This window comes from Lipomyces chichibuensis (genome assembly GCF_038497645.1).
Source record: "Lipomyces chichibuensis strain CBS 12929 unplaced genomic scaffold V1513scaffold_3, whole genome shotgun sequence".
Lineage (NCBI taxonomy): Eukaryota > Fungi > Ascomycota > Lipomycetes > Lipomycetales > Lipomycetaceae > Lipomyces > Lipomyces chichibuensis.
In genome coordinates this window covers 572293-595341 of record NW_027117455.1, presented here as the reverse complement: position 1 = coordinate 595341, position 23049 = coordinate 572293, and the positions used below count along the sequence as shown (strand labels likewise).

General features: G+C 45.7%; 9 protein-coding genes across 9 annotated transcripts; 5 read left to right on the top strand and 4 right to left on the bottom strand.

Annotated features, from left to right (window-relative positions):
- Window positions 1–51: 51 nt before the first annotated feature.
- Window positions 52–1746, bottom strand: V1513DRAFT_437622 (60S ribosomal protein uL30). The gene is made up of 4 exons (XM_066896948.1): window positions 1670–1746; window positions 1113–1224; window positions 683–931; window positions 52–624 (listed from the first exon to the last, which is right to left on the bottom strand). The coding sequence occupies exons 1-4, from the start codon at window positions 1678–1680 to the stop codon at window positions 244–246; spliced, it is 753 nt and encodes a 250-aa protein (XP_066755966.1). The 5' UTR covers window positions 1681–1746; the 3' UTR covers window positions 52–243.
- A 409-nt stretch (window positions 1747–2155) lies between these two features.
- On the bottom strand, window positions 2156–4387 carry V1513DRAFT_409588 (P-loop containing nucleoside triphosphate hydrolase protein). Its single transcript, XM_066895691.1, has 5 exons — window positions 3744–4387; window positions 3525–3691; window positions 3093–3471; window positions 2778–3046; window positions 2156–2726 (listed from the first exon to the last, which is right to left on the bottom strand). The coding sequence occupies exons 1-5, from the start codon at window positions 4299–4301 to the stop codon at window positions 2411–2413; spliced, it is 1689 nt and encodes a 562-aa protein (XP_066755965.1). The 5' UTR covers window positions 4302–4387; the 3' UTR covers window positions 2156–2410.
- A 71-nt stretch (window positions 4388–4458) lies between these two features.
- Window positions 4459–6422, top strand: V1513DRAFT_437610 (uncharacterized protein). The gene is made up of 2 exons (XM_066896947.1): window positions 4459–5478; window positions 5525–6422. Exons 1-2 carry the CDS (start codon window positions 4542–4544, stop codon window positions 6313–6315), a joined length of 1728 nt encoding a protein of 575 aa, XP_066755964.1. The 5' UTR covers window positions 4459–4541; the 3' UTR covers window positions 6316–6422.
- Window positions 6423–6722: 300 nt separating this feature from the next.
- V1513DRAFT_437608 (60S ribosomal protein uL3) lies at window positions 6723–8510 on the bottom strand. The gene is made up of 3 exons (XM_066896946.1): window positions 8270–8510; window positions 8013–8115; window positions 6723–7931 (listed from the first exon to the last, which is right to left on the bottom strand). Exons 1-3 carry the CDS (start codon window positions 8417–8419, stop codon window positions 7018–7020), a joined length of 1167 nt encoding a protein of 388 aa, XP_066755963.1. The 5' UTR covers window positions 8420–8510; the 3' UTR covers window positions 6723–7017.
- Window positions 8511–8744: 234 nt separating this feature from the next.
- On the top strand, window positions 8745–11623 carry V1513DRAFT_437606 (uncharacterized protein). Its single transcript, XM_066896945.1, has 4 exons — window positions 8745–8983; window positions 9037–9197; window positions 9249–10236; window positions 10290–11623. Exons 1-4 carry the CDS (start codon window positions 8852–8854, stop codon window positions 11370–11372), a joined length of 2364 nt encoding a protein of 787 aa, XP_066755962.1. The 5' UTR covers window positions 8745–8851; the 3' UTR covers window positions 11373–11623.
- A 602-nt stretch (window positions 11624–12225) lies between these two features.
- On the top strand, window positions 12226–14024 carry V1513DRAFT_472105 (Alpha/Beta hydrolase protein; the record flags this gene model as incomplete). The annotated part of the gene is made up of 6 exons (XM_066900164.1): window positions 12226–12247; window positions 12311–12518; window positions 12576–12749; window positions 12810–13024; window positions 13087–13112; window positions 13160–14024. The coding sequence occupies 6 exons, from the start codon at window positions 12226–12228 to the stop codon at window positions 13913–13915; spliced, it is 1401 nt and encodes a 466-aa protein (XP_066755961.1). The 3' UTR covers window positions 13916–14024.
- A 10-nt stretch (window positions 14025–14034) lies between these two features.
- Window positions 14035–14949, bottom strand: V1513DRAFT_437598 (uncharacterized protein). Its single transcript, XM_066896944.1, has one exon. The coding sequence runs from the start codon at window positions 14841–14843 to the stop codon at window positions 14133–14135; it is 711 nt and encodes a 236-aa protein (XP_066755960.1). The 5' UTR covers window positions 14844–14949; the 3' UTR covers window positions 14035–14132.
- A 143-nt stretch (window positions 14950–15092) lies between these two features.
- V1513DRAFT_394610 (trypsin-like cysteine/serine peptidase domain-containing protein) lies at window positions 15093–17081 on the top strand. Its single transcript, XM_066895342.1, has 4 exons — window positions 15093–15357; window positions 15412–15494; window positions 15545–16341; window positions 16398–17081. The coding sequence occupies exons 1-4, from the start codon at window positions 15188–15190 to the stop codon at window positions 16977–16979; spliced, it is 1632 nt and encodes a 543-aa protein (XP_066755959.1). The 5' UTR covers window positions 15093–15187; the 3' UTR covers window positions 16980–17081.
- Window positions 17082–18946: 1865 nt separating this feature from the next.
- V1513DRAFT_456610 (GDPD-domain-containing protein) lies at window positions 18947–22616 on the top strand (the record flags this gene model as incomplete). Its single annotated transcript, XM_066899585.1, has 5 exons — window positions 18947–18963; window positions 19049–19078; window positions 19134–19243; window positions 19336–19535; window positions 19581–22616. 5 exons carry the CDS (start codon window positions 18947–18949, stop codon window positions 22614–22616), a joined length of 3393 nt encoding a protein of 1130 aa, XP_066755958.1.
- Between the last annotated feature and the right edge of the window lie 433 nt (window positions 22617–23049).

Here is a 23049-nt window from a genome sequence, read left to right as displayed (position 1 = left end):
TGTAGCGGAGATGAAAGTTTAAATTCACTATCATCCAGTTACGATTTGAGAGGGAAATGTATTGCATATCTGCTTTGAAATATACACTGTTTCACGTAATTTTTTTGGCACTCGAAAGAATGATTTCTTATTTTTTCATTCTATTAAACACACTTTGTAGTTTCATCACGATAAAGTACAAGATAATTTTTCGTACGTGTTGATCCTATTTACCATGCTAACGCAATAACTTTTGATAAACATTTAGTTCTGAGCCTTAATCAACTGGTTAATCTTCTCCTCACGATCACCGAGAGAACCACCCTCAATGAAATGTTTGAACTTTCTTCGTACACCCCAGCCGCCAGAGGGATTGGAGAGCTTGAAGGGCCACAAGAAGTTACTAGCCTGTTTGAAGGCAGGACCGACAGTGTAAATCTCGTGGATAAGGTCCTCAATGCAAATGATACCGTACTTGCCAAGGTTCTCCTCAATGATAGCGTTATCGGTCAAGGGAATTCTCTGGCGGTTAACCTTGCCGTATCCTCGCTTGTAGATCAAAGAACGAACGGACGAAAGGTTGGGATAGCCATAAGCGACATAGGGCTCAACAATACGGAGCATCTCGGCGGTGGCCTTGGTCAACTATATGAAGACATTGGTTACTGACTCGCTAACAATTCGTAATTCTCGAGTTACTTACCTTTACAAAGACACCGTTGTTGATCTGAAGAAGACGCAAAAGCTGAAGAATCTTTCTGGGCTTAGGAGCAATCTTGTTGATACCCTTGATACGAACAACGAAGACTAGCTTCGGCTGAGCAGGGACGTAGAAGTTGCCCTCCTTCTTAGCAATACGAGCAAGTCTGATCTTCTCCCTTTCTTCCTCGCGGTATTCTTTGACGTACTTCTCTGCACGTTCGAAAATAACCTTGCGCTTCTCTTTGTTGGCCTAGAATATAATCGTCAATAAATGCTCAGATTAACTGTTGACAATCCTGATTGGGGATAGCAAGTCGATGATCAGTCCCGAAAGATGGTATTAAGTATTGACAACATCGCCCAAAGGCTAGCCAAAATATTTGGGTAAAATTATCATCATTCACCGAAAAAATTAATATGAAACTACTTACAGCCTTCTTAGCGGCGACGGCGGCAATTTTCTCTTCCCGAACCTTGTCCTGGTTCTTTCTCTTCTTCAGAAGTGTCTCAGGCACGAGGACTTGCTCTGTAGTAGGCACGGTACTAGATAGTAAGGTCAGAATCCTGTTATATTGAGCACCATTATATATCCAGGCAATAGCTCAACAAAACTTGCTCCTAACTGCCCAGAAATAATTTTCATCAAAACTGTCAACAAAGGGACAGTAAAGACATAACCTGCTTGTGGAACAAATATGGGACTCCCGGTTGTTACCACTTTTGCAGCAGAAATGCAAACAAAAAACTTTTCAGGTACCAGTGGTACCGTGTTCTCGTGTGATTTGCATTTCGTAAATATATTTAAGGAGAAAGACGCCTGTCCTGGAAGAACCGCTGCCTTAATCCCAATATCCTCTTTCAAAAGAAATAGAATTATTTCTATTACATCGCGAGGAACCCAGGACTCCAACTAAATCCAAATAGTCGTTGTCGAAGCAAATATATAGTAGTCGCCATTTACCGTCGCATAGTAAACTGTATAACTCACGTTCCAGCCATTGTTTTGTTGCTGAGATTCCGACTAGTCGTTAGATGTCGATCGAGAGATTTGAGACTTCGTCTTTAGTTAGTTGAAGGCGCGATTGCGGTGATGTGTAAGGCCACACGACAGCATGAGGCTGTGACTGCTTATAACCCTAATGCCATTCAGTATCCCTACAGCCAGGGTTTATGAGCCGCACTTCGGATTAGGGCTGACCCGCTCATTAAGACTTAACAATGGGATAAAATGTCCACACTTGTCCCTGCACAGATCTTAAAGTTATCGATCGGAAATGCCAATCATGCGAATTGAGCGACATCCTGGAGGGAATGGCAGTGTGGCTACCGATGACGATTGATCATGGTATATGGGAATACTGAATGAGATTCAACAGAACTAGATTGCGTTATGGCCCTTACTCTCAAGTTCTTCGTTCGTTATATCATACAAGCAGCACATTCCGGCTCCCAATGGCGTCGAAGCCACAATCCCCTTGGATGGCTTTACTGGCATGATTCATTCTGAATTCCTGCATCTTCTGGCTCACATTACCGCGTGGGCAAGTATATGATCGCTGTGTCACACATCTTTTAGTAGCACGGGGCATTTATTTAATCACTAAGTATGATTCGGACATCACCTACTATCTCCCTTTTAATTGATCGGAAGAAGTGACAGCCAAGAAAGAGAGCATCGTATCTAGCTATCATTTTCATATATCTTCCAACAATATTCGTACAAATAGCTCTATTGCATTCCTTTAACTTGTTTCTCCAAAATATTCAACGCCTTCTCGTATAGTTCCTCCTGACCATCCCAGATGGAGACATCTCTATTAAATAGCCTTTGCTCTTTACTTCTCCTAATCTTCTTCGTCATAGACTTGAACCACTTGGCCTCTGGACGCAATACAAGAGTCCAGGCTGTTCCCGATCTGCCAGCACGGGCTGTGCGGCCAACGCGATGAATATACTCTCTACCACTAATAGGTATGTCGTAGTTGATGACATGCTGAATCGATTCAATGTCCATACCACGTGCTATTATATCAGTGCAGATAATTCTATATTCCTAGTCAATATTTTTCAAGTCTACAGCAAATGAATGTCCTTACAGATCGATCTGGTCCTCTGCAAACTCCTTCAAGGTCCGCTTCCTAAGAGAAGCGTCGATCTCTCCCGTAACAAGTCCTACTTTGTATGGTTTTATACTCTTGTCCATGCTCAATTCTCTATCCAAAATTCCCAGTAACCTTGTTAGCCTCGCGGCAGTCTCATTGGACCTAGTGAATATAATACAGTGTCCTGATATAAGTTCCTGCCGTAAAAGGTTATGCAAAATAAGCGGTTTGACGGATGCATCTGCTATTCCAACCATATATTCCTAAACGCAAATTAGACAGTTCCACAAAGAACTAATGAATGCTTACTATAAGGGTGAAAGGAACTGAGAACTGTTCTTCGTCCACGGAGATCGATTTCGACTTATCTCCAACTATGATGATTCTTGGCTGTTTAATCCTCAAGCTCGCCCACTTTCCGGCATCATTGGTCAACGTGGCAGAGAAAACAAGCTTCTGCAAATTATATGACCAACTGGTAGCTACCAAGCTATCGTAGCTGGCCACTTTCGAGTGAAGAGACTCCATGAGCACGTCTACCCAATCTTGAAAGGATTGATTCAGAAGCCGATCCGCTTCATCGATTACGAGGTATCTCAAATGCCGCATAGTACAGCTCTGAGTTGAGCGTATATGATCCACCAACCGACCGGGTGTGGTAACCAAAATATCTGGAAGAGAAGCTTGCCTACATGGATAACGTTTAGCTGATAACATACCTACCAAGGCGGTGTAACATACAATGCTGCCTGCTCATCTGCGAACGGTCTCTCACTTCTTAAAGAGAAGACCCTCAAGCTTGTTCCTCTTGCCAAGCTCTCAAGTACTCCGCGGACTTGTTGTATTAGGGGCCTTGTCGGCACAATGACAACTGCGCGTATCTGTGGGATAACTCTTTGCGCCAGGGCCTGTGAGCGTCAGCTAAGACCACCAAAATCTATCCTGTAGACAACAGCGTACCTCCACAATAGGGATCCCGTAAGCGAGGGTCTTTCCACTACCCGTAGCGGCATTGACAAGAACTGGTTGCTTCCCGTCTGGTGAAATCTCGCCAATATCGCCAATCAATATTGGAATGACAGATGCCTGAACAGCAAATGCTTTGTCAAATCCCGCAGAAGCAAGATTTTTAATCATTCTTTCAGACAGACCAAGCCCGTTGAATGGTTTTTGAAATGTAGGCTTGACATACACGGGCTCCACAATCCACTCCTGGCCAGTGGAAACCATGTCTCTCTTCTCTAGCCGTCGCTGAGGAAGCGGGACTAGCCCGGCCGGCTTAGTCTGATCGAGCGCTTGTGGTTGGTCCTGCTCACTTTTATTGTCGTCTGAATGCGCATTGTGAAGTAAATTGCTCGCATCAGCTGCTTCTGCAGTGTTGACAGAATTGCTAATGGACCTGTACTTCTGTAAAATCGATGAATGCTTCTCATTGCTGCTTTTTTGATCAGGTGCTTTGTCGTCGCCGCTCCGTTGTCGACCTCGTTTTCGCTTGCGAGACTGCTGTGGATCACTCATGCTAGTTTGCGACTGTCTGCCTTCTGAGTGATAATAATGCTTGCTGAATAATAATAGTGGACATACGCAGTCGGATCCAGTTAATATTGGGACGAGCAAAATTTTAAGTTTCGCTGGACGCGCATCGTTGGGAATTTACAGTGCGACTCCACATTGCACCAACGACGCTTTAGCATCCCTTGGCAATAAGCATAAGTCATACACAGAAAACACGCTATTTTCAATAACGAATAAGTGGGCATGGAGCCTGAGGGTCCCGAGTTTGTGTACCAACCAGTAAACGAGGGCAATGATGATCAAGACAGTGAGCAAACGGAAGAGGAAGACATAGTTGGATTGCGTCAACCACGGCTTGCTGTGGATCACAATAAAGTAGACGCACCATCGATTACGCCTACGGAGGTCGATGTAGTGCGTGTCAAGTCCACGGATGCGACTGTGACAGAATCTGTTGATGAACGACAGGAGTCTTTGAAACCATCACCGCTGACAGTCAAATCGACCTCATCTTCACCGGCACCGATCCCTTCGAAGAGGAACAGCCAGGGTCCAAGCGAGAGTAAGATGAAAAAGGCGAAGGTGGTGAAGAAGCAGTCTGCGAAAGATCATGGCAAGGTGGTATCAGCCTCTGGAACCCCGTCGCTTACTCCAACACCGACAGGCCCCGTCGAAAAAGTGAAAAAGTCTCGTGGGAGACCGAAGATAGACTCCGAGGAGGAGTATATTTCGCCAATAAGAGTCAGATTACAGCCTTACAAGGATGGCGATATAAATGCAAATCCTCGACTGCCGCTGTTCTTGCCCTCATCTAGCGCATCATCCGTTTGGAATTCTCGGACAAAGGAAGACGTGGATTTATACTTAACGGAGGACCATCCCTTTAATAGACGAGGTTTCAGATATATACCATGCGAGCCTGCTCCAGATTTACCACTACTTATGTACCGTCAGATTGAAGTCCCTCCTTATGGCTCGCGCGTTAACTATGCGGATATGAGCATGCAAGTCTTAGTCGATCAGGTGAGTGCGACTGTTGTGTCTACGGATAAGGGCTATAGAATGGCGCGGGCGAATGTTTGTGTCCGTGAAGGCAAGTGGTTCTGGGAGTGCCGGATTCTTAGGGGAAATCTTTCTCCTTCCGACGGTAATGTTCGAGTAGGGTGGACCCGAAGAGAAGGTCAGTCGTCATTACGCATGAATTCGATCAGGCCTAATGATTTTAGCATCTCTAGAAACTCCAGTGGGATTCGATGCGTATGGGTATGGTATCAGGGACGTTACGGGCCAGAAAATGCACATTTCTCGCGGTGCTGATTTTATGAAAGACGGGTTCAAAACCGGTGACGTCATTGGCCTGTATATCTGCCTCCCATCAATTTCAAGCCAACTCTCTACGATTCACTCTAACAATCCCACGAAGGTGTCTTCGAAACTGTTGAAACCTGTCACAAATGATGTCGTCTCGAATGTGGTCCGCGATCGTATTCCTATTCGCTACAAGGGCCAGTTATATTTCGAGCAATTTGAGTGTGTTCCTGTGAAAGAATTTCAGGACCTATTAAATCAGTCATCCAGCGATGATGTTGTGGCTAGAGAGCTCAAGCTAAGAGAGCAAGGTCTTCCAAACTCGTCGATTCGGGTATATAAGAATGGCAAATACGTGGGTACTCCATTTGAGTCTCTGTTGCCGTTCCTTCCACCACACAGTGCGCCGCTGTCTACTTTGGGAGCTCGAGTTGTCGATGATGGGGCCCTTGGCTATTACCCGTCAATAAGTGTCTACCAGGGTGGTGCAGCTCAGTTTAATTTTGGTCCAGATTTCGACTATTTCCCAGCCGACTTAAGTCATGAAGCTAGCTCATCTGTTGATTTACACAAGAGGGTTAGACCAATGTGTGAACGGTACGACGAGCAGATCGCTGAAGATGTTGTGTGGGATATAGTGGACGAAGTGGAAATCGGTCTGAATCCTGAAGACTTGGACCGCAACAGGGAAATGGCCGTGGATGGCTAGCTGGATTGATTGTGATGTACGATCATACAGAAATTTTTCTTCTACGGAAGTGTACTTGTAAATAGAGGGAAACTTAAGGTCATCTCAGAAGATGTTATCCATTATACAACTTAACTCCAGACCACGAAATAGCTGTTGTTCTTGGCATCAGTACTTCCTTGCCTTTTTCGGTTCAGTGCTTGTAACACGTCTCCACAAGTGGGTGTAATATCAAAACCATCTAATCCTCTTAACTTGCAGTCAAAGAGGTTTTCCGCTTTGAAAAAGTGTTAACGGCTGTTACTTTGAATGGGCTACTTTGTGTAGTTCAGATTACTAAGAAGATTTTTCAAAAACGGGGCAGCTGGCGTCAATGTCAACTAATTACAAGACTGGTCGTCTGTGGAGCTTACTTGATCTGGTATTTGGTCTCTATGCAAGCCCATTTTGAGTCTTTGCGTTTTGACTTGTGAGTCCGTGGGGTTGAGTTATAAGCATTGTAATTTCGTATTGACTTTCGTGGCCTACTGTTGCGCGTCTCCAGTTTTTGAAAGCATGATTATATCGATGTGATTGAGTGGCAATTAAACATAGCGAAGATCATGAAACAAAACCGGTAACCTTGCTTAGTAAACAAAAATACGACACATTACTTTTTGACAAGCTACACCAATTCGACATAAGCACATATCTAAACCTAAAAAGGGATTTTTATTCTTTTCTTCATTCGACATCCTTCTTGAGTGTGCCCATGAATGCGCTCTTCTCGGCCGGAGTCTGGAAGCGGCCCTTGCCGAACTTGGAGGCAGTGTCGATCCACTTGAGAGAGACATTCTCGAGTGCCCACCGGGAAGTATGAGTTCGGAGAGATTTTCGGAGGGTAATGACACGCTTCTTGACACCAGGTATGGAGCCTTTGATGATAAGGAAGTCATTCTTGACCTCACCATATCGGACGAAGCCACCCATAGGAGTGATGGTCTTCTCTGTGCGGTCAAATTCGGTGGAGGCGTTGGCCTTGTCTTCACCTTTGCCAATGCGGTAGATCTTGTGGTTGACAGAGGTACGGTGGTGATAACCGTCCTGACCGGCACGAGCAACCGTCCATTGGACGTGGGCAGGATGCCAGGCACCGATACAAGCGACCTTTCGCAGACCACGATGAGTCTTACGGGGAAGCTTCTTCGTGCCCCATCGGGCTGTGACACCCTCGTATCCGTGACCTTTGGTAACTGCGATGGCATCAACAACCTCATCCTGCTCGAAGACGGAGGAAACCTCAATCTCCCTCTCGAAATGCTCCTTAGCCCAGTCAACCTTGTCAGCGACGGACCCACCGTTGACCTGGATCTCAAGGAGATGAGCCTTCTTCTGCGAGAGAGGAGTCTTCCGGATCTGAGTGTGCGCGAGAACACGGATAACAGTAGCGTACTTCTTGAGGCGCTCGAGCTCACGTGCAATACTGGTACCATCATCCGCATACTTCTTGGTGTACTTGGTAAAAGCCTTCTTCTTGCTGTGGTACCAGTTCTTGTAGAATCGTCTCTTGATCTCCTCAGACAAGTGCTCAGCCCAGACTGTAGTCAGCGATCGCAGGCCACGTGGCGACTCAACATATCCAACAACACCAACGACAACTAACAGTCTGTTAGCATTTTATCCGGAACTTGAAGATAATTGCAGTGTATAGATGGGTGCAAAATAATGAATTAACATACCCATTGGTGGGGTATCTACAACAGTAACAGCCTCAACAATCTCACGCTTGTGCATTTTGGATCCTGGACGGTCGAGGTCTCGAACGACAGTGGTCATACCGGCCTGGACAAGAACTATTAGTACATTCTCAGCCAAAATATGCAACTGTAAAGTCCCAAATGCCATGTGAATTTCACAGCAACATTAGTATAAAATAGTCCCAACTCTTGCTTTCCACATGTATCCACTCGGTTGCTAAGAACACTCTGTAACTGACCTTGTAACCAAGGAAGGCGGTGAGGTGAACTGGCTTAGACTTGTCGTCCTTTGGGAATGATTTGACCTTTCCACGATGACGAGCAGCCCGTTTTCGAGGCAAGAATCCCAAGGATCCGTGTCTGGGTTCTTCGTACTTTCTGTGCGACATTGCGAAGGTCCTGTTGCTAAGTCGAAGGAAAGTGTCGGTGCTGATGGTTGTGAAAGTACCAAGGCGAGCTGCCGTAATTCTCTCTACTGCTTTCAACGATGAGCTTGTGTGTCGCTTGTCGCCTTAGTTCCTCGAAAAATGTTGCTCATTGCAATCGTCGATATGTGTGACTGCTTTTGTTAGACTTAATGCCGCCCTAGGAGATAGCCTTCAAAAGTTAGGGCAAGACTTGAGCCGCACTAGCCCTGATTAAGGTCCATAAGGGGTTAGGGCATCAGGCTATCGCACGTTGCTGGCGCCTTGTTAATTTCTGGTAAGGGGTAAACAAATAAATTCTTGTTTTCATCAGTCCGCCGACGTCTAAAACGCGGCGTTAGGCATCGCGTCGTGTCATTATTCTTTTTATTAATTGTGACACTGAGTCATGCAAGGATGTCGTTATTGACTGACGAGATGGCAACACAGGTCGCCCAGACGACTTGCTGTCACCTCGACGACGCTCGCGATGATGTTAGTTTTACGCGAAACGTTGAACAGTCGGTTGATAGGTTTTTAGACGGAACTGTGAGTGATCTGGAGTCTATGGTAAATTACCATTAATGTTAATCTCGCGTCAGTTTTTGAGTGGTGTATCACGGAATAATCCGGAAACGAAAAGAACCATACTGCCGACAGACCGAGACGTGATAATGATCGATGATTCGCCGGTGCGCGTGTTAGAACCGTCCATGAAGGCCGACGGTCCTGGAAAACGAATATCTGGATATAGCAGCAACCTGTATGTTTCTAGAAACCCTTAGGCAGGTGTACGATTACTAATTTACCAAAGTCTGGAGTCGGTTGAGCAAGTCTCTGCTGGCATCGATCCGGACAATGTCGATGACATTAATGTTAGTTATGGACCATTGTTAATACGAAACCAGCAATCTTTGGTGCACTTTTCGCAGACATTAGACATTCAGGGAGATACACAACCAATATCATCACCACCCATAACCCAGCCTCGCCGGCGTGATAATAAACCTGATGATACTACAGACGTTCTACGGCAAAAACCTCGGTCACAAGGTTACGAGTTGATGCATGAAATTGATTCTGATGATGATATTATAACGATATCTGATACAAGCGCATCATCTGCCTCGTATTCAGCGCGCACCATCCAGCCGTGTTCTACCCCCGCGGATAAATGTTCAACGAAGCGCCGACGTCTCGAGGATAGCACCGATGACGACGACGACCCCACCGATGGTGACACAGACGGCGATTTAGATGTACCTGACGTACATAGTTTCTTTGACAAGTTCGACACTGTTGTAGCTCGAGAGAGTTCGACCGGTCTTCTTGTGCCTGCCAAACCATCATTTCTTTCAAGCTATGCATCAGGTACAAAGTCTACGTCGGGTATACTTGCCTCCATAGCAGCATCGAAGCAAGCCCACAAAGCTGCTTCCGAAATCTTGCCGAAATCATATACAAATATTGAAGTGGAAGACCTTATAGACACGTCGTCATCTTCACCTGTTGGAAATGCGAATTCAGTATTGCTAAAACGAAAACAAAACGATATAGACAACATTCCCACTACACGTCACTATTCTGCCAACACAAGGTCGATATTGGAAAGGCTGGACTCATTTAACGTCGACAAATTTACACAGGAGTATAAGAAAAATCAGGCAGACAAGGGAACCCAGAATACTGTGGCTCATCGTTTCACTAGTGAAGAGGAGTCTACAGTTAGAAGTAAGGCGAAAAGAAGGAATCAGCAAGAGAATACTGGGAGTAAACGGAAGCAGTCTTCGGAAGGAGTACTGGTATGTTTAATCTTATTACACAGGTCTGTGTGGCACATTGACATATAATGCAGATCGCAAAGAAGAAGGCTGCTCGTGAGAAGGAAGCAGAACGCGAACAAAAGCGAAAGGAGAAGGAGCAAATAAGTCTCGAAAAGCAGCGCCAAAATGAGCTCGCTGCCGTGAATAGATTGAAGCTATCAAAGAAAGATACATGCGCAGAAATGATCGTCGACATAGACGCCGATTTTGCGAACACCGCCGGTGGACAGAAATTGCAATATATCCTTGCGCCTTTAGGAATTGAAGTTTCAACGTCCTGGACTAGTCCAACCAGAAACACGATTAAATGGAGGCGGAAGGTTAAGGCGGAATACAACGATGCGCTAGGTCATTTTGTACCTATTCCCGAAGAGGTCCGAAAAGAGTCTTTTATTTTGACTGTGCTTACTGGTGTTGAATTCGTCGACATGGTAATCGAAAATCGATTGATCGATAAAGTCACATCTATTCGCCGGATATACCCCGATCTGAAGTTGATCTATATGATAGAAGGTTTGACCAGCTTCTTCAAAAAGATGACGGCACGGACTCAAAGGGAGTTTAGCAACATGGTGCAAGATGCGCTGGGAAACTCAACGAGTAAGACCAAGAAGCGCAACGAGGAAGGAGACCTGTTTGTGAAAGTGCAAAGAGCGTACAATCATAGGCTACATCTGGACTTGGTTGAGGACGCATTGATTATGCTGCAAGTGGAGTACGATTGCTTGGTGTTCCATTCCACTACTCCGCTTGACAGCGCCGAATGGATTTCCATATTGACTCAGGATATCGGTACGATTCCATACAAGAAGTCACGCTTGAACATCCACGAGTCAATATGCATGGAGTCAGGGCAGGTCAAGGCCGGCACCACGAACAAGGACACATTTAGCCAGACGTTACATCAGGTTAAATACGTTACTCCGAGCCTGTCGAAAGGTATTTCAGACAAGTATGGCACAATCAATGACATGATGAAGGCCCTGGATATTGGTGGTTCAAATGTGTTTTTAGCGATTGGGGGTGAAGCATCAAATCGGAAAATTGGACAGACGTTGGCGAAGAACCTGAGTTTCGTCTTTTCTTCGACTGACCCGAATGCTTTTGTACCGTAGTTGCGCTTTTATTGCGGTTATTATAGGGAATTGGGAAACAAGAAACGTTCCCTATCTGCCATATATTACGGAGTTGGTGCTAGATTTATTCGGTTTCGCGCTGAGAGCTACATAAATAGCATTGATGATATTATACTGTACCAGACTCCTACGGGTGAAATGTGCATGAGAGAATCTGCTCCTCCTAGCCATCTGAGAGTATGCAAGTTAGGTAGTAAATTCAAGCCGGCGTATTTTGCATTGTTTAGACTTAAAACATTACACTATTGCCAGCCAATCCCTAAACGCAGCTGTTTACAGGAGTCACTGTGAATTACCATCCGTACCGGGCTCGTACAGTTCACCTCATCCGCGCGACTAGCTGTTCAACATCCCACCACATGTAATACAGCTATATAAGATCTTGACTGTGTATAGGACCGCTAACATAAAAAGAATGCAGACGTTGTTCCGACGATTGCAATAATTTATACAGTGTGCAGGAGGTGTGTTTAGGGTTGGCCATGTCATTTACACTATGGGCAGCGCACTATTAATGCGCACGTACAATTTGACGAATTTGGACTGCTATCCGTACATTAGACAGCTCTTGAGTCAATTCAGTAATACAGCGATTTTAGTTTTTGAGGAACGTGATTAATCGTATCTATGTGTGTGGGTGACGTGACTGCGAAGGTCGCAGCCTGAGGTGAACCGACCGAATCCGAGATGTCCATGGCCCTTTCCCTAGAGTCATAGTTATGCCGCCGATAAACGAAGACTCATTTAGACACTAAGCCAGTTCACACTCGTATATTAGCACCTTTCCTGCCCATTCCTTGTAACTAATTACTTCTACAACATATGATTTATCATGGCTCCCAGGCCCAGTTATGGTATAATTTAATTTAAGGTACATGGATTCTAAGCGCAAACTGACTTTTTCTTAATGATGGCAGAACGAATTTCATTTGAACCAGAGAATCCGTTTGTGAGCATTGTCTCCGGGCAACAGATTGCTGTTATACCAGAGTATACGCTAGAATCTGGCATTACAATACGGAAATTTCCAGTAGCGTATAAGACGTGGGGTATACTGAATGATGAGAAAAACAACGTCATGGTAATTTGTCATGCGCTCACAGGTTCCTCTGACGTTGCTGATTGGTATGTTTCGTAAGCCCCCAAAACTGGCTACGTTTGTTTTTGACGACAAATTTATAGGTGGGGACCGCTTATAGGGCCAGGCAAGGCGTTTGATACGTCGAGATTTTTCGTCGTATGTGTGAACTCGCTCGGATCACCCTATGGCTCAGCATCGCCTTGCACAGTCAACGCCGATACTGGAACTATATATGGTCCGGAATTTCCACTTGTCACAATTCGAGATGACGTTAGGTACGAATTGGAATATACAGTTTATTATGGTGGCAATGTTGGTTGCTAATATCACTTAAGGATCCACCGTTTAATCCTCGATGATTTAGGAGTTAAGCAGGTTGCTGTTGTTATCGGCGGGTCTATGGGCGGAATGCTAGTTTTGGAATACGCTTTTTTTGGACTAGATTACGTCAGGGCAATAGTGCCATTAGCGACTTCTGCGCGGCATAGTGCGTGGTGTATTTCATGGGGTGAGGCTCAGCGACAGTGCATATATTCTGATCCCAAATATGGTAAGTCATTTGCCGTGCTTTAACTGGAAATTAAATAATATGTCTGCTAATATTGGCTACAGAGGACGGCTATTATACGTTCGACGATGTGAGTCTTTAGCTATTATGGTAAGCATTGTCGCTAACATTTGAAAGCCACCAAATAGCGGTCTCACCGCGGCGCGCATGTCAGCGCTACTAACATACAGATCTCGTAACAGTTTTGAAAGCAAATTTGGCCGAAACCTGCCAGATCCCACGAGTCACCGGACCGTAATTGCACCACAACGTCAGCCCGAGAACATTAGAGAAGAAAACTGGGCTGTACACAACGAAGGATTCAAGCTCGGCAAGAAATTAGCATCATCGAACGCGTTAACGCCGGAGACGGAAACGCCGCCGAAGTTGAATCATACCTCGTCATCGACATCTTTGAACGGCACTAAGCGGCCGCAGACTTTCTTTACTGCGCAAAATTACCTGCGGTATCAGGGCGAGAAGTTTGTGAAGCGGTTTGATGCAAATTGTTATATTGCTATTACGAGGAAACTTGATACTCACGATATTTCGAGAGATCGTGCAGGCGACGTGCGTCATGCGCTGTCGACTCTCATGCAGCCGACACTCGTGATTGGGATTGAATCAGATGGATTGTTTACATTTGCGGAGCAAGAGGAGATAGCAACTTACATTCCGAACGCCAGACTCGCGAAGATCGATTCGCCTGAGGGACATGATGCATTCTTGCTAGAATTTGCGGAGGTTAACAGACTAGTGGTGGATTTTTTGAAGGAGGTACTGCCGGATATTATGGAGACTGCTGGTGCGCCAGTGTTGAACTACGAAGAGGAAGTCGAGACAGTTCGGCACAGTAGTACGGTTGGTGAGGTGGAAGATATTGTAAACTGGTAGAAAGGATATGACAATTGCGGATGTGTATTGTTTTGGTAGTCATTTTGAGCAGGTAAGGAGGAGGAGTTGTGATTTTGGATATTATCATATGACGTTTGATGTCTTCTAATGCATCGGGCATAGTGTACCAAAAGTTATATCATGCATTTTGATATTTAGAATATTGTACAACCTATAATTTGATCCCGCAATTTATTTTACATTACATTGAGGTTGCTTATGCCTTTCCTTTTTTACGTTGCACCTCTTCCCATTCCTTGTCTAGCTGCCAACCAGCCTTATAATTCTCTCTAATATGCAAGAATTTGCACGAGTCGCCATATCCACAAAATCCAGTCTGCTTATAGTCCTTGCAGACATCAGGCTGATAATCTGTCACAGTCGAACTCCTAATATTCGACGGCGCCTTCATCGGGCCGACCTTTTTTGCCAAAGTCTCTCGTGGCGTAATGAATTTCTTGTAATTTGCATTGCCAGCATACACACCATCTTGCACTTTCTCCTCATCCTTATTCTCAGTACTGCCAGACTTCTTTTTCTTCCCCAGCAAAAATTCCTCGTCGAACATAGCAGACGTCTTCGTCACATCTGTCGAATTAGATACAGATGCTGAACCAGTAGATTTATGTTCAACAGCACCAAGTATACGCGGCCCCGATTTTCCATCAGCTTTGGGCTTTGACGACCCGCTAGACGTACTCGCGATCGTATCCGAAATCCCTCCTATTCGTTTTCGTTTCTTGGATAATGTCGCGGCTGTTATTGTCGATTTATCGCCATCAGAATCGTCGGACGGGTCAGAAGATGACTGCGATGCCGCTTGAGAACTCGGATCGGGGGAATCTCGACGGATGATGCGTCTGCGCGCGTTGGCGAATTTAGCCGAAGATGGTTTCTTGAAGGATGGGACTGTGGTATTACTTGACATTTTTCATTACTTTCCAGATAATATTGCGTTAGCTAATGCGAATTAGGCGTTGGATATCAGAGATCAGACGTTGCCGATGAGTTCGGTCCGCGACATATGTTTCGCGTAAAATTGTGGCTTACAAATGTGGCGGCGACGCTAAGCTAACACTAATCTCTAAGGGGCGTTACATTTATGTCATTTCTCAAATATGAGCGGAGTCCAAAGTTTAATTGATACCCAACTTTGTGATCTTATCCGTGGCTTGCGCACTTTTAACCACGCCGCAGAAGTGCTTCTAAGCGACTGAGATAGTTAGAATAAAAATGAAGTCGACAAATGGAAAACTCTAGAATACGCATGGGATGCGGATAGGAAGCAACATGAATTCCCGTGACTGGAGATTTTCCTTCACCACGGCGGCGTTGAAAGTCGTGGTTAACGAAGGCAAGGGTGAAAAAGAAAGCGTGGCCGCCGTATCTGCCGTATACATAACCAAAGACGACGATGTTGAACCTGGACTTGTGTTTACAATGTATAGATTGTGGCGATAGTGTAATTTTGTAGATCGTTGGGCTAATTGGAATAGTTCGTCCGCACTGGCGAGTAACATCGTGGTCAGCAATTCCGGTTGCTCGTTCTATATGGCGACGAGGCAGAGTATAGGAGCGGGTAAGATCTACTCTGTTCAACCACTACGTGTGATGTACTGAAGAGGATAGAGAAGATAACATGGACGCCCGTGGATATCGCGACCACGCTAAATCTCTTCACACTGGGCTCGTTCATTGACGAATTCACTATAAATTCAGGGTCTATGCAATTCCACCCGCGGTCAACGGAACTCGCTTCACCTGCGATAATTGTAATCTTGATACCACGCAGAAGACTTGCTGCGGATCGGCAATTTATTTTTATGAAGCCGAGCGTGGGGTCAGCACTTACGATCGAAGGGGCGCCATTCGTGGTGGACAGTCCGGCCATGTTCCTCGGCTTCAAAACAACCGGCACCGTCAGCTATGTGCAGGAACCGAAAGGTTCTGGTGCGATTGGGACTAGCGGCATGATATTATCTGATGTGAGGTATCTGGAAGGCATGGAAGGCAGCGCCGTATTAGGTCCCAGCGGAAGAAGTATCGGGATACTTGCCGGCTCGTTAAGGAAATCAAACGGAGAGGGTGAGTTGTCTGTTATATGTCCTTGGACTATGATTGTTTCCGATATCGCGAGACAATTCATACCGGAACATCGGACTACTTGTGCGGCGATTCGATGGCCCAGGTTTAGAATTGAGGACGCGTCCGCGTTGGCTACTCTTATGTCTGAAGCACTCAACGTCGCCGCACCGAAGGATGATACGTGTATGAAAAGTATCGTGTGCATCTACGTGCATGATAGAGCTCGACGACGGAGATCGTGGGGCAGCGGGATTGTGATTTCAAAGAATATGGTTGTTACGAATCGCCATGTGTTGAAGTCTGATGCAGGCTCAGTCACTATTGTGTTTCCGGAATCTAACGTGAGATTAAAAAGTTTTGATAATTTCTCTGCGCAATAGTATTAATGAATGGATAGACCTCTAGACAGGTCAGGCAGATACTCAATCCAATTCCAAATATGGATATTGTCTATTTGGTGTTCGACACACCACATGGCGATGCACTACCAGCAACAATCGCCTCAGGCGACGAACTAGTTGCGCAGATGACTCAGATTACAAGTGTTGGATTTGGATTATTTCCGCCACAGTCACTAAGCGCAAAACCAATCATGCCACTTGTGTCGAACGGAACCATTTCGCAGGTTGTCAAGTTACCACTTTTACCGCATAGTAAGGGTCCTGAGGTCGCCCTATTCTCGGTGTCAGCCGGGTGCTGGAACGGGTCATCTGGAGGTGGCATATTTACTCGGACACCAGACCGACTGCTACTGGGCATGATTACGAGTAACGGCCGAGTGGATGCGACAGGCACCATTTATCCGCAGCTGGGATTCATCATTCCGTCGAACATGATATTATTGGGCTGGGAGGCGATTAAGCAGGGCGGTGAAGTGCATTTGAGTGAAGCAGTGGTCCGGTTATGGAGGATGCAGAAGACCCACGAAGATGTACATGAAAATATAGAATGGAGCGGCGGAGTGAAGGTCAAGTTGTAAGATAGAATAGAATGTAATTGAGATGTCTTCAGTATCACATAACTCTCTTTTGGTGTTCTCAGATGCAACGGCTCTCAATGAGATGCTGCATTTCAAATTTGGCTTTTGTGAATTCATCCTTAGACATATTTTATTGCGTGCAAGCAGTTATGTCTCTTCCGATCTCTGTTCTGATGTTGTCATTGCATTGTGCGCGGGTCTGATTCGAGATCAGCGTACACGTGCTCTAACTATTCATAGTGAATGTCTTCGTCAAGGAGGCTATTAATGTTAGGACCTTAGTACGTTGGGGTAAAAGTAAATCAGGACTTACCATAAAGATGCACTAGCGATTGATCGATAGAATGCACAATTATGGTGGCCCTATCAATTGTGCATAACACATCTGATCACATCTTGGTCACAGATTGGCCCTAAAGTCAACCAATTACCGCACTCTGAAATGTGATCGAATACTAAACCCTACAGAGTTTGGAACCCTATCCTCCCTCTGAGAACCACTATAAATTTTGCCCGTCGCCGAAGTTTTTAAAAATTTTTTTTTTTCTTCTTTCTGTAAGACAGAAAGTCAGCATCAATTCTTATATGGCTCTTGCCTTTTACCAGAGCCATCAGGGTACTGCTTTCAAATGTCTTTATGCTTGTTTTTGGAACCTTCAGAAAATCTTCATGAGGTTTTCCCTGTAGCTTGTAATGGGTGCAGTATGTGTTGGATTGTGGATTTTGGTTGTAGCAGAAATAGTCAGCTCCAATATATTTGAAAACTTAGTTATAAGTTATTTTTGGTTGAAGTTCATTTTATCCCTTTCCTATCCGTTCTGAGTAATCATCTACCAGACCTAGTGTATATACGGTTACATGATTGATTCTACAACTTTTGGCTTGTTACGTTGATACATATATCGCAGGTGTGGAAGGCGGCTGGAAGCAGCTTGTCATTGCAGTTAGTAGCTGTGATTGCAGTTAGTAGCTGTGAACTGTTGCAGGAATTTAGCTTAGGCTTCAGCTGACGATAGGAATTGGGGGCGAAAGGACAATTGCAGTCTGCGTCATATGTCCTCGCGGGGTCAATGCACTTCGCCAGAGTTCACGATGTTGTTGGTCAGAAGGCGTAGTGCTTTGCCACTCTCCTAAAAGCACGCGACCTTGACTGGAGTAGCTCACACGACCGACTAGCGAACATGAAAATGATGTCTTTTTAGAATACGGCGTAGCGTCCTCAATTCGGGTCACGCTATCACAATCCCGTCATCAAATTGCGTAAGTTTATGAAACAATTATTGCGAGGGGCTAAACTTGAATTGCTTTGAGGCAGTTATGGAAGATCTACCAAGTTGAAGCTGTGGATGCTGCTAAACTAAGGTCATGGTAGTTACTAGTTAGATTGTAGCAGTTCGCTACACAACTTGACAAATGATTGTTTGTTACAAATGTATTCATTTTTAATCTAGATGTTAATCTAGATGTCAATAAGAGGTAGACAACCACTGACGAATGGCAAAGACTTGTCAGCGAATGTGGTCAGGAGGAGATTATTGACAAATGAACAGCCGGGTAAGTAGTGTGGGCTACCCTCGGCTTCTTCATTGGCGGAAGGCTTTGTTCCCCCGGAAAAATATGTGCACACGAAGCTTACGCATATCAGCCCCCATCCGTGGAGGCAAAGCGCGAGTTAGTGTGCTATATGAAATGACCACTTTTTACATCGTCGTCCGTTGTTCTGTTGCCGTTCGTGATCCAATTAAACGGTCTGTGCTCACTCAGGCTTCAGTCTGGCCCGGCCGCTGTTTTTGCAGTCGAGCAGGCACGAAAGCTTGATCCCGCCACTTATATCTTAATGGCGACCTATCGATGCTGCTCGGCTGACGGAATCCCTTTTTTGCTTTTACTACTTCTATTTCTCCTTTCTACCGAACTTTGACCGGTTGTCCGTCAAGAGCCCCGAGACGGAAAAGAATCCCCATATCATGAAATTTGGCAAAAAGTAAGAGAACCTCCTTACGGTCCTTTTTTCCTAATTTTCACCTGTTTTCTGCTTGCTACTCTGCAGCTAACACTTTGTCTTTTAGTTTACCCCGGAATCAAGTTCCTGAGTGGGGGTATGTATTGATATCAGCCTCAAACATGGCAGATCTAGCTGTCTAATCATCACAGCTCGTATTACCTTAACTATAAGTCCCTAAAGAAGCATATCCGAACTGCTCGTGCACGTGCTGCTGCCGGCGGAGAGGCAGAAGGCCCCATCAGCGATGCGTACTTGACCCGTAAGGCAATACTTTCTATGATCGAATTGTTTGTTTGGCGGTGACAATCGTCAAGGTTTCAGGGGTAAATAAATACTGAACAATATTTACAGCATTCTTCTACTCGCTTGACCGCAACCTCGAGGCTGTGGATTTATTCTACAATAAGCGATTGTCAGAGTGTTCTCGGCGATTGAAGGTCTTGCTGGACAGATTTTCCGAAAATGTGAAGCCTGAGGATTTGGACCGTGATGATCTTGAGGATCTGGTGGGCGCGCTGCTCGAGCTGCGGAGCCAATTGCGCATGCTCCAGGTGTGTATACATTCACGACCTGTATTTATTGGGCTAATAGAATAGTGGTATGCCGAGGTCAACAAACGCGGATTTGTGAAAATTCTGAAAAAGCTTGATAAGCGCACTGGCGTTAATCAGCAGTCCCTCTACCTGGACTCCAAAGTCTTGATTCTGCCGTTTGCGTCCGGTATCCAGGATAATCAATACATGGCAACTATCAACAACTGGCTCTCGAATCTTGCGCCTGATGAACTTAAAGATTCTTTGAGATCACTGTCACCGAACAATACGCGCAAAAGCAGTTCTGATACCGCAGTTTCGACAACGCCAAATATCGAGGCATTGAAAGCAGCAGTTGCTGAAGACAACTTGGATGCATTGAAAGCAGCACTAGTAGAGAGTGGAGACCATGACTCGCAAAAAGTGCTTTTATCTGCTCTGCAGAAGGCCGTCGGTTCGAAGGCTTTGAACTGCATTGAGTACTTACTTCAGCAAGTGGACAACTTGACGGACTCATCGGATCTGCGGGATCGGAATATAATACATCGACTTGTTGTTGCTCTCGGACGGCAGCGATCGAATGAAACACTCGAAGCCACGCGCAACCGAGAGCTGTATATCACACCAGCAGAAAACCCGGTTTCGACCATACAGCTTACGATGGTCTTTGGCAGTGACGGTGAGAATTCGACCGACGAAACTGTTGTCTTGAGATTCATTCTAGATCACTTGAAGCCCTCCCAGCGGACTGCTTTGGCTGCCAGAGACGCGTACAAACGAAGTCCGTTGCACTATGCTGCCCAATATGGCATGCGTCTGATCACAGAATTAATTGTAGAGTACTTAAAAAAGTGGCACCTCTTTGAAGTTCTCCCCGGCCTGGATGCTCCTGAGTGGGTCGATGCGGAGGGTCTGACGCCGTTCCACCTTGCTGTCATTGGCAAACATCCCAAGACTTTGAAAGTCCTCCTTACGGCAACTGAAGGAGTCCCGCCACGTGACTCATCTCAGCTTTTGAGTCTCGCAGCCAAGTCAAATTACGCTGATATTGTCCAACTCTTAATTGATGCTGGTCTGGATGTTGATTATGCGGATGATCTGCTGGGGGAAACGGCGCTATACGTCGCTGCCAAGTTTGGCCATACGGAGACTGCCGAGATCCTTCTTAAGTACGGTGCCAGCACAGAGATCGCCGAGAACACATACGGATGGACGCCGTTGTTTGTTGCGGCTGTTTATGGCTATTCTGCTGTTGTTGACGTGTTGATGGCAAATGCAAGCGACGCAGACAAGACCGATGGTTCAGGATGGAGTGCTACGGAGCATGCATGCTTGAGGGGTCACCTGGACATCGCGAAAAAGTTGCCATCCAAACAGCCTCCGACCTTAGATAGTTTATCTCCATTCCAGTCCGGGAGCGACATTGCGAGTGCGGCCTCTGCTTCAATGGACAGTTTATTGTCACTCAACTCGTCAACTTCTTCTAGACTATCATCGTCGCCTAGCCTCGCTCCGTCGATTCCTACCACTCACGAACCAATTAAAAGTTTCGGTCATAGATACTTGAAGAACAACACCAGTATGATTCTCGTGACCCTCGGATCGACAGACACGCGCTCAAATACTCCCACGGTGCAGCTCGATCGGGTCCCGTTCTCGCGCGTGCACTCGACTCAGCTGGACACTGCACTGTCGCTTGTGATTTCCGCCCACAATGCCGAAGGAGAACCAACCGTAATTGATTTGCCGATCCAGGACAATCCGTCGACTGAGCCGATTGTGTTCCAGACGGCCGATCCGTCTAAAGCGCGGCTGTTCTTCGATATCGTGCCTACGTATGCTGGCAACCGAAATCAGATCCTTGGGCGTGCGGTCGCGATGCTCTCAACAATCAAGACATCAGTCGGCCAATCGATCCGCAGTCTTCACGAGACGATTACCGTGCCGATCATCCAAGCTACGACTCTCGAAGTCCTCGGAACAGTGAACTTTGAGTTCCTTGTCGTTTCGCCATTTACGCATCCGAACATGACCATTGCCAAGTCGGCTACGTACTGGAAATCACTCGCATCGTCACGCGTGATTGGGCACCGTGGTCTCGGCAAGAACTCCACAAGCCGAAAGAGTTTACAACTTGGCGAGAACACTTTACAGTCGTTTATTGCGGCCGCGAATTTGGGCGCGAGTTATGTCGAGTTTGATGTCCAGCTTACGAAAGACCGTGTGCCGGTGATTTACCATGACTTCCTTGTCGCGGAGACCGGTATCGATGTTCCCATGCACGCTCTAACGTTGGAGCAGTTTTTGAGCGTGTCGGAGCGCCGCACACCAAAATCACGAAGCCGCAATTCGTCACCCAGAAGGGTAGAAAGTAGGAATAATTCTAACGGTGTTGATATTATCGAATCTCCCAAATTTGGGCGACGACCCCGCTCGTTGTCTCTTGAGATGGAGGAATTGGATTCAGAGTACAGCGAACGTCTCAAGTTCACGCGGGATTTCAAGAAGAAAGGATTTAAAGGCAACTCTCGTGGCTTGAGTATTCAGGCGCCATTCACAACTTTGGAAGCAGTGTTTAAGACATTGCCGAAAAATGTTGGATTCAATATTGAGTGCAAGTATCCCATGCTTGATGAAAGCCAAGCCGAAGATATGGATGATTTCGCAATCGAACTTAACCAGTGGGTGGATTCGGTGCTGGAGGTTGTGTACGATCATGCAGACGGGCGCGATATCATATTTTCTAGTTTCCACCCGGACGTGTGCGTGATGTTATCCCTGAAGCAGCCATCGATCCCCGTGCTGTTCCTTACAGAATCCGGAACAGAGCCGATGGCGGATGTCCGCGCGTCAAGTTTACAAGAAGCTATCCGATTCGCGTCGAAATGGAACTTACTCGGCCTCGTGTCGGCCTGTGAACCGCTGATCCTGACACCAAGGCTTATCCGCGCCGTCAAGGAGTCAGGTCTTGTATGCTTCACGTACGGGACGATGAACAATGTTCCCGCTTATTGCAAGCTACAGATGAATTATGGAGTGGACGCCGTCATTGTGGATTCCGTCCTAGCGGTGCGAAAAGGGTTGACTTCTGCCAGTTAAGAAACTTTTCGAACTTAACATTAGTGATAATCATACAACTGGGTATAATCGGGTGTTTATTACTTTGGCGTTTTGTTTTGTATTACGCATCTTTTTGTAATTTTTCTTCGTATTCATTTAGGGTATATATATATACAGGGGAAGGCATATGTGTTTGTTGTTTCATATTTTCACTCTGCATCATTGTTCAGTAGTATTAATAATCATGAAGATTACATTTTATTATACAGAGATCCATTAGTCAAGTGAATGGCGACGCGGCTGTAGAGCTTGTTAGCTAGTCATAGAATCAGCAACAACCGTTTCAGGGCTGAACATTCCACAACTCACAAAAATTGCAGCAAAAATTCATATTCCCACTGTTAACTATCTTTCTAATCTCGATTTCCTGCCTCAACGGATATCTTAGCATTATCACCCCCTGAAACAACAG

Excerpts from the sequence above, each read along its gene's own strand:
- V1513DRAFT_437622 (XM_066896948.1), bottom strand. Across the intron at positions 932-1,112 it reads CCGTCGCCGCTAAGAAGGCT|GCCAACAAAGAGAAGCGCAA; the intron begins GTAAGTAGTTTC and ends ATTATATTCTAG. Across the intron at positions 625-682 it reads ACAACGGTGTCTTTGTAAAG|TTGACCAAGGCCACCGCCGA; the intron begins GTAAGTAACTCG and ends GTCTTCATATAG.
- V1513DRAFT_409588 (XM_066895691.1), bottom strand. The coding sequence starts at position 4,301 with ATGAGTGATCCACAGCAGTCTCGCAAGCGAAAACGAGGTCGACAACGG. Across the intron at positions 3,047-3,092 it reads CAGTTCCTTTCACCCTTATA|GAATATATGGTTGGAATAGC; the intron begins GTAAGCATTCAT and ends ATTTGCGTTTAG. Across the intron at positions 2,727-2,777 it reads GCAGAGGACCAGATCGATCT|AATTATCTGCACTGATATAA; the intron begins GTAAGGACATTC and ends CTAGGAATATAG.
- V1513DRAFT_437610 (XM_066896947.1), top strand. The coding sequence starts at position 4,542 with ATGGAGCCTGAGGGTCCCGAGTTTGTGTACCAACCAGTAAACGAGGGC. Across the intron at positions 5,479-5,524 it reads AGGGTGGACCCGAAGAGAAG|CATCTCTAGAAACTCCAGTG; the intron begins GTCAGTCGTCAT and ends TAATGATTTTAG.
- V1513DRAFT_437608 (XM_066896946.1), bottom strand. The coding sequence starts at position 8,419 with ATGTCGCACAGAAAGTACGAAGAACCCAGACACGGATCCTTGGGATTC. Across the intron at positions 8,116-8,269 it reads CCGCCTTCCTTGGTTACAAG|GCCGGTATGACCACTGTCGT; the intron begins GTCAGTTACAGA and ends GTTCTTGTCCAG. Across the intron at positions 7,932-8,012 it reads TGTAGATACCCCACCAATGG|TTGTCGTTGGTGTTGTTGGA; the intron begins GTATGTTAATTC and ends ACAGACTGTTAG.
- V1513DRAFT_437606 (XM_066896945.1), top strand. The coding sequence starts at position 8,852 with ATGTCGTTATTGACTGACGAGATGGCAACACAGGTCGCCCAGACGACT. Across the intron at positions 8,984-9,036 it reads ATAGGTTTTTAGACGGAACT|TTTTTGAGTGGTGTATCACG; the intron begins GTGAGTGATCTG and ends ATCTCGCGTCAG. Across the intron at positions 10,237-10,289 it reads AGTCTTCGGAAGGAGTACTG|ATCGCAAAGAAGAAGGCTGC; the intron begins GTATGTTTAATC and ends CATATAATGCAG.
- V1513DRAFT_437598 (XM_066896944.1), bottom strand. The coding sequence starts at position 14,843 with ATGTCAAGTAATACCACAGTCCCATCCTTCAAGAAACCATCTTCGGCT.
- V1513DRAFT_394610 (XM_066895342.1), top strand. The coding sequence starts at position 15,188 with ATGCGGATAGGAAGCAACATGAATTCCCGTGACTGGAGATTTTCCTTC. Across the intron at positions 15,358-15,411 it reads CCTGGACTTGTGTTTACAAT|TTCGTCCGCACTGGCGAGTA; the intron begins GTATAGATTGTG and ends TAATTGGAATAG. Across the intron at positions 15,495-15,544 it reads GAGGCAGAGTATAGGAGCGG|AGAAGATAACATGGACGCCC; the intron begins GTAAGATCTACT and ends TGAAGAGGATAG.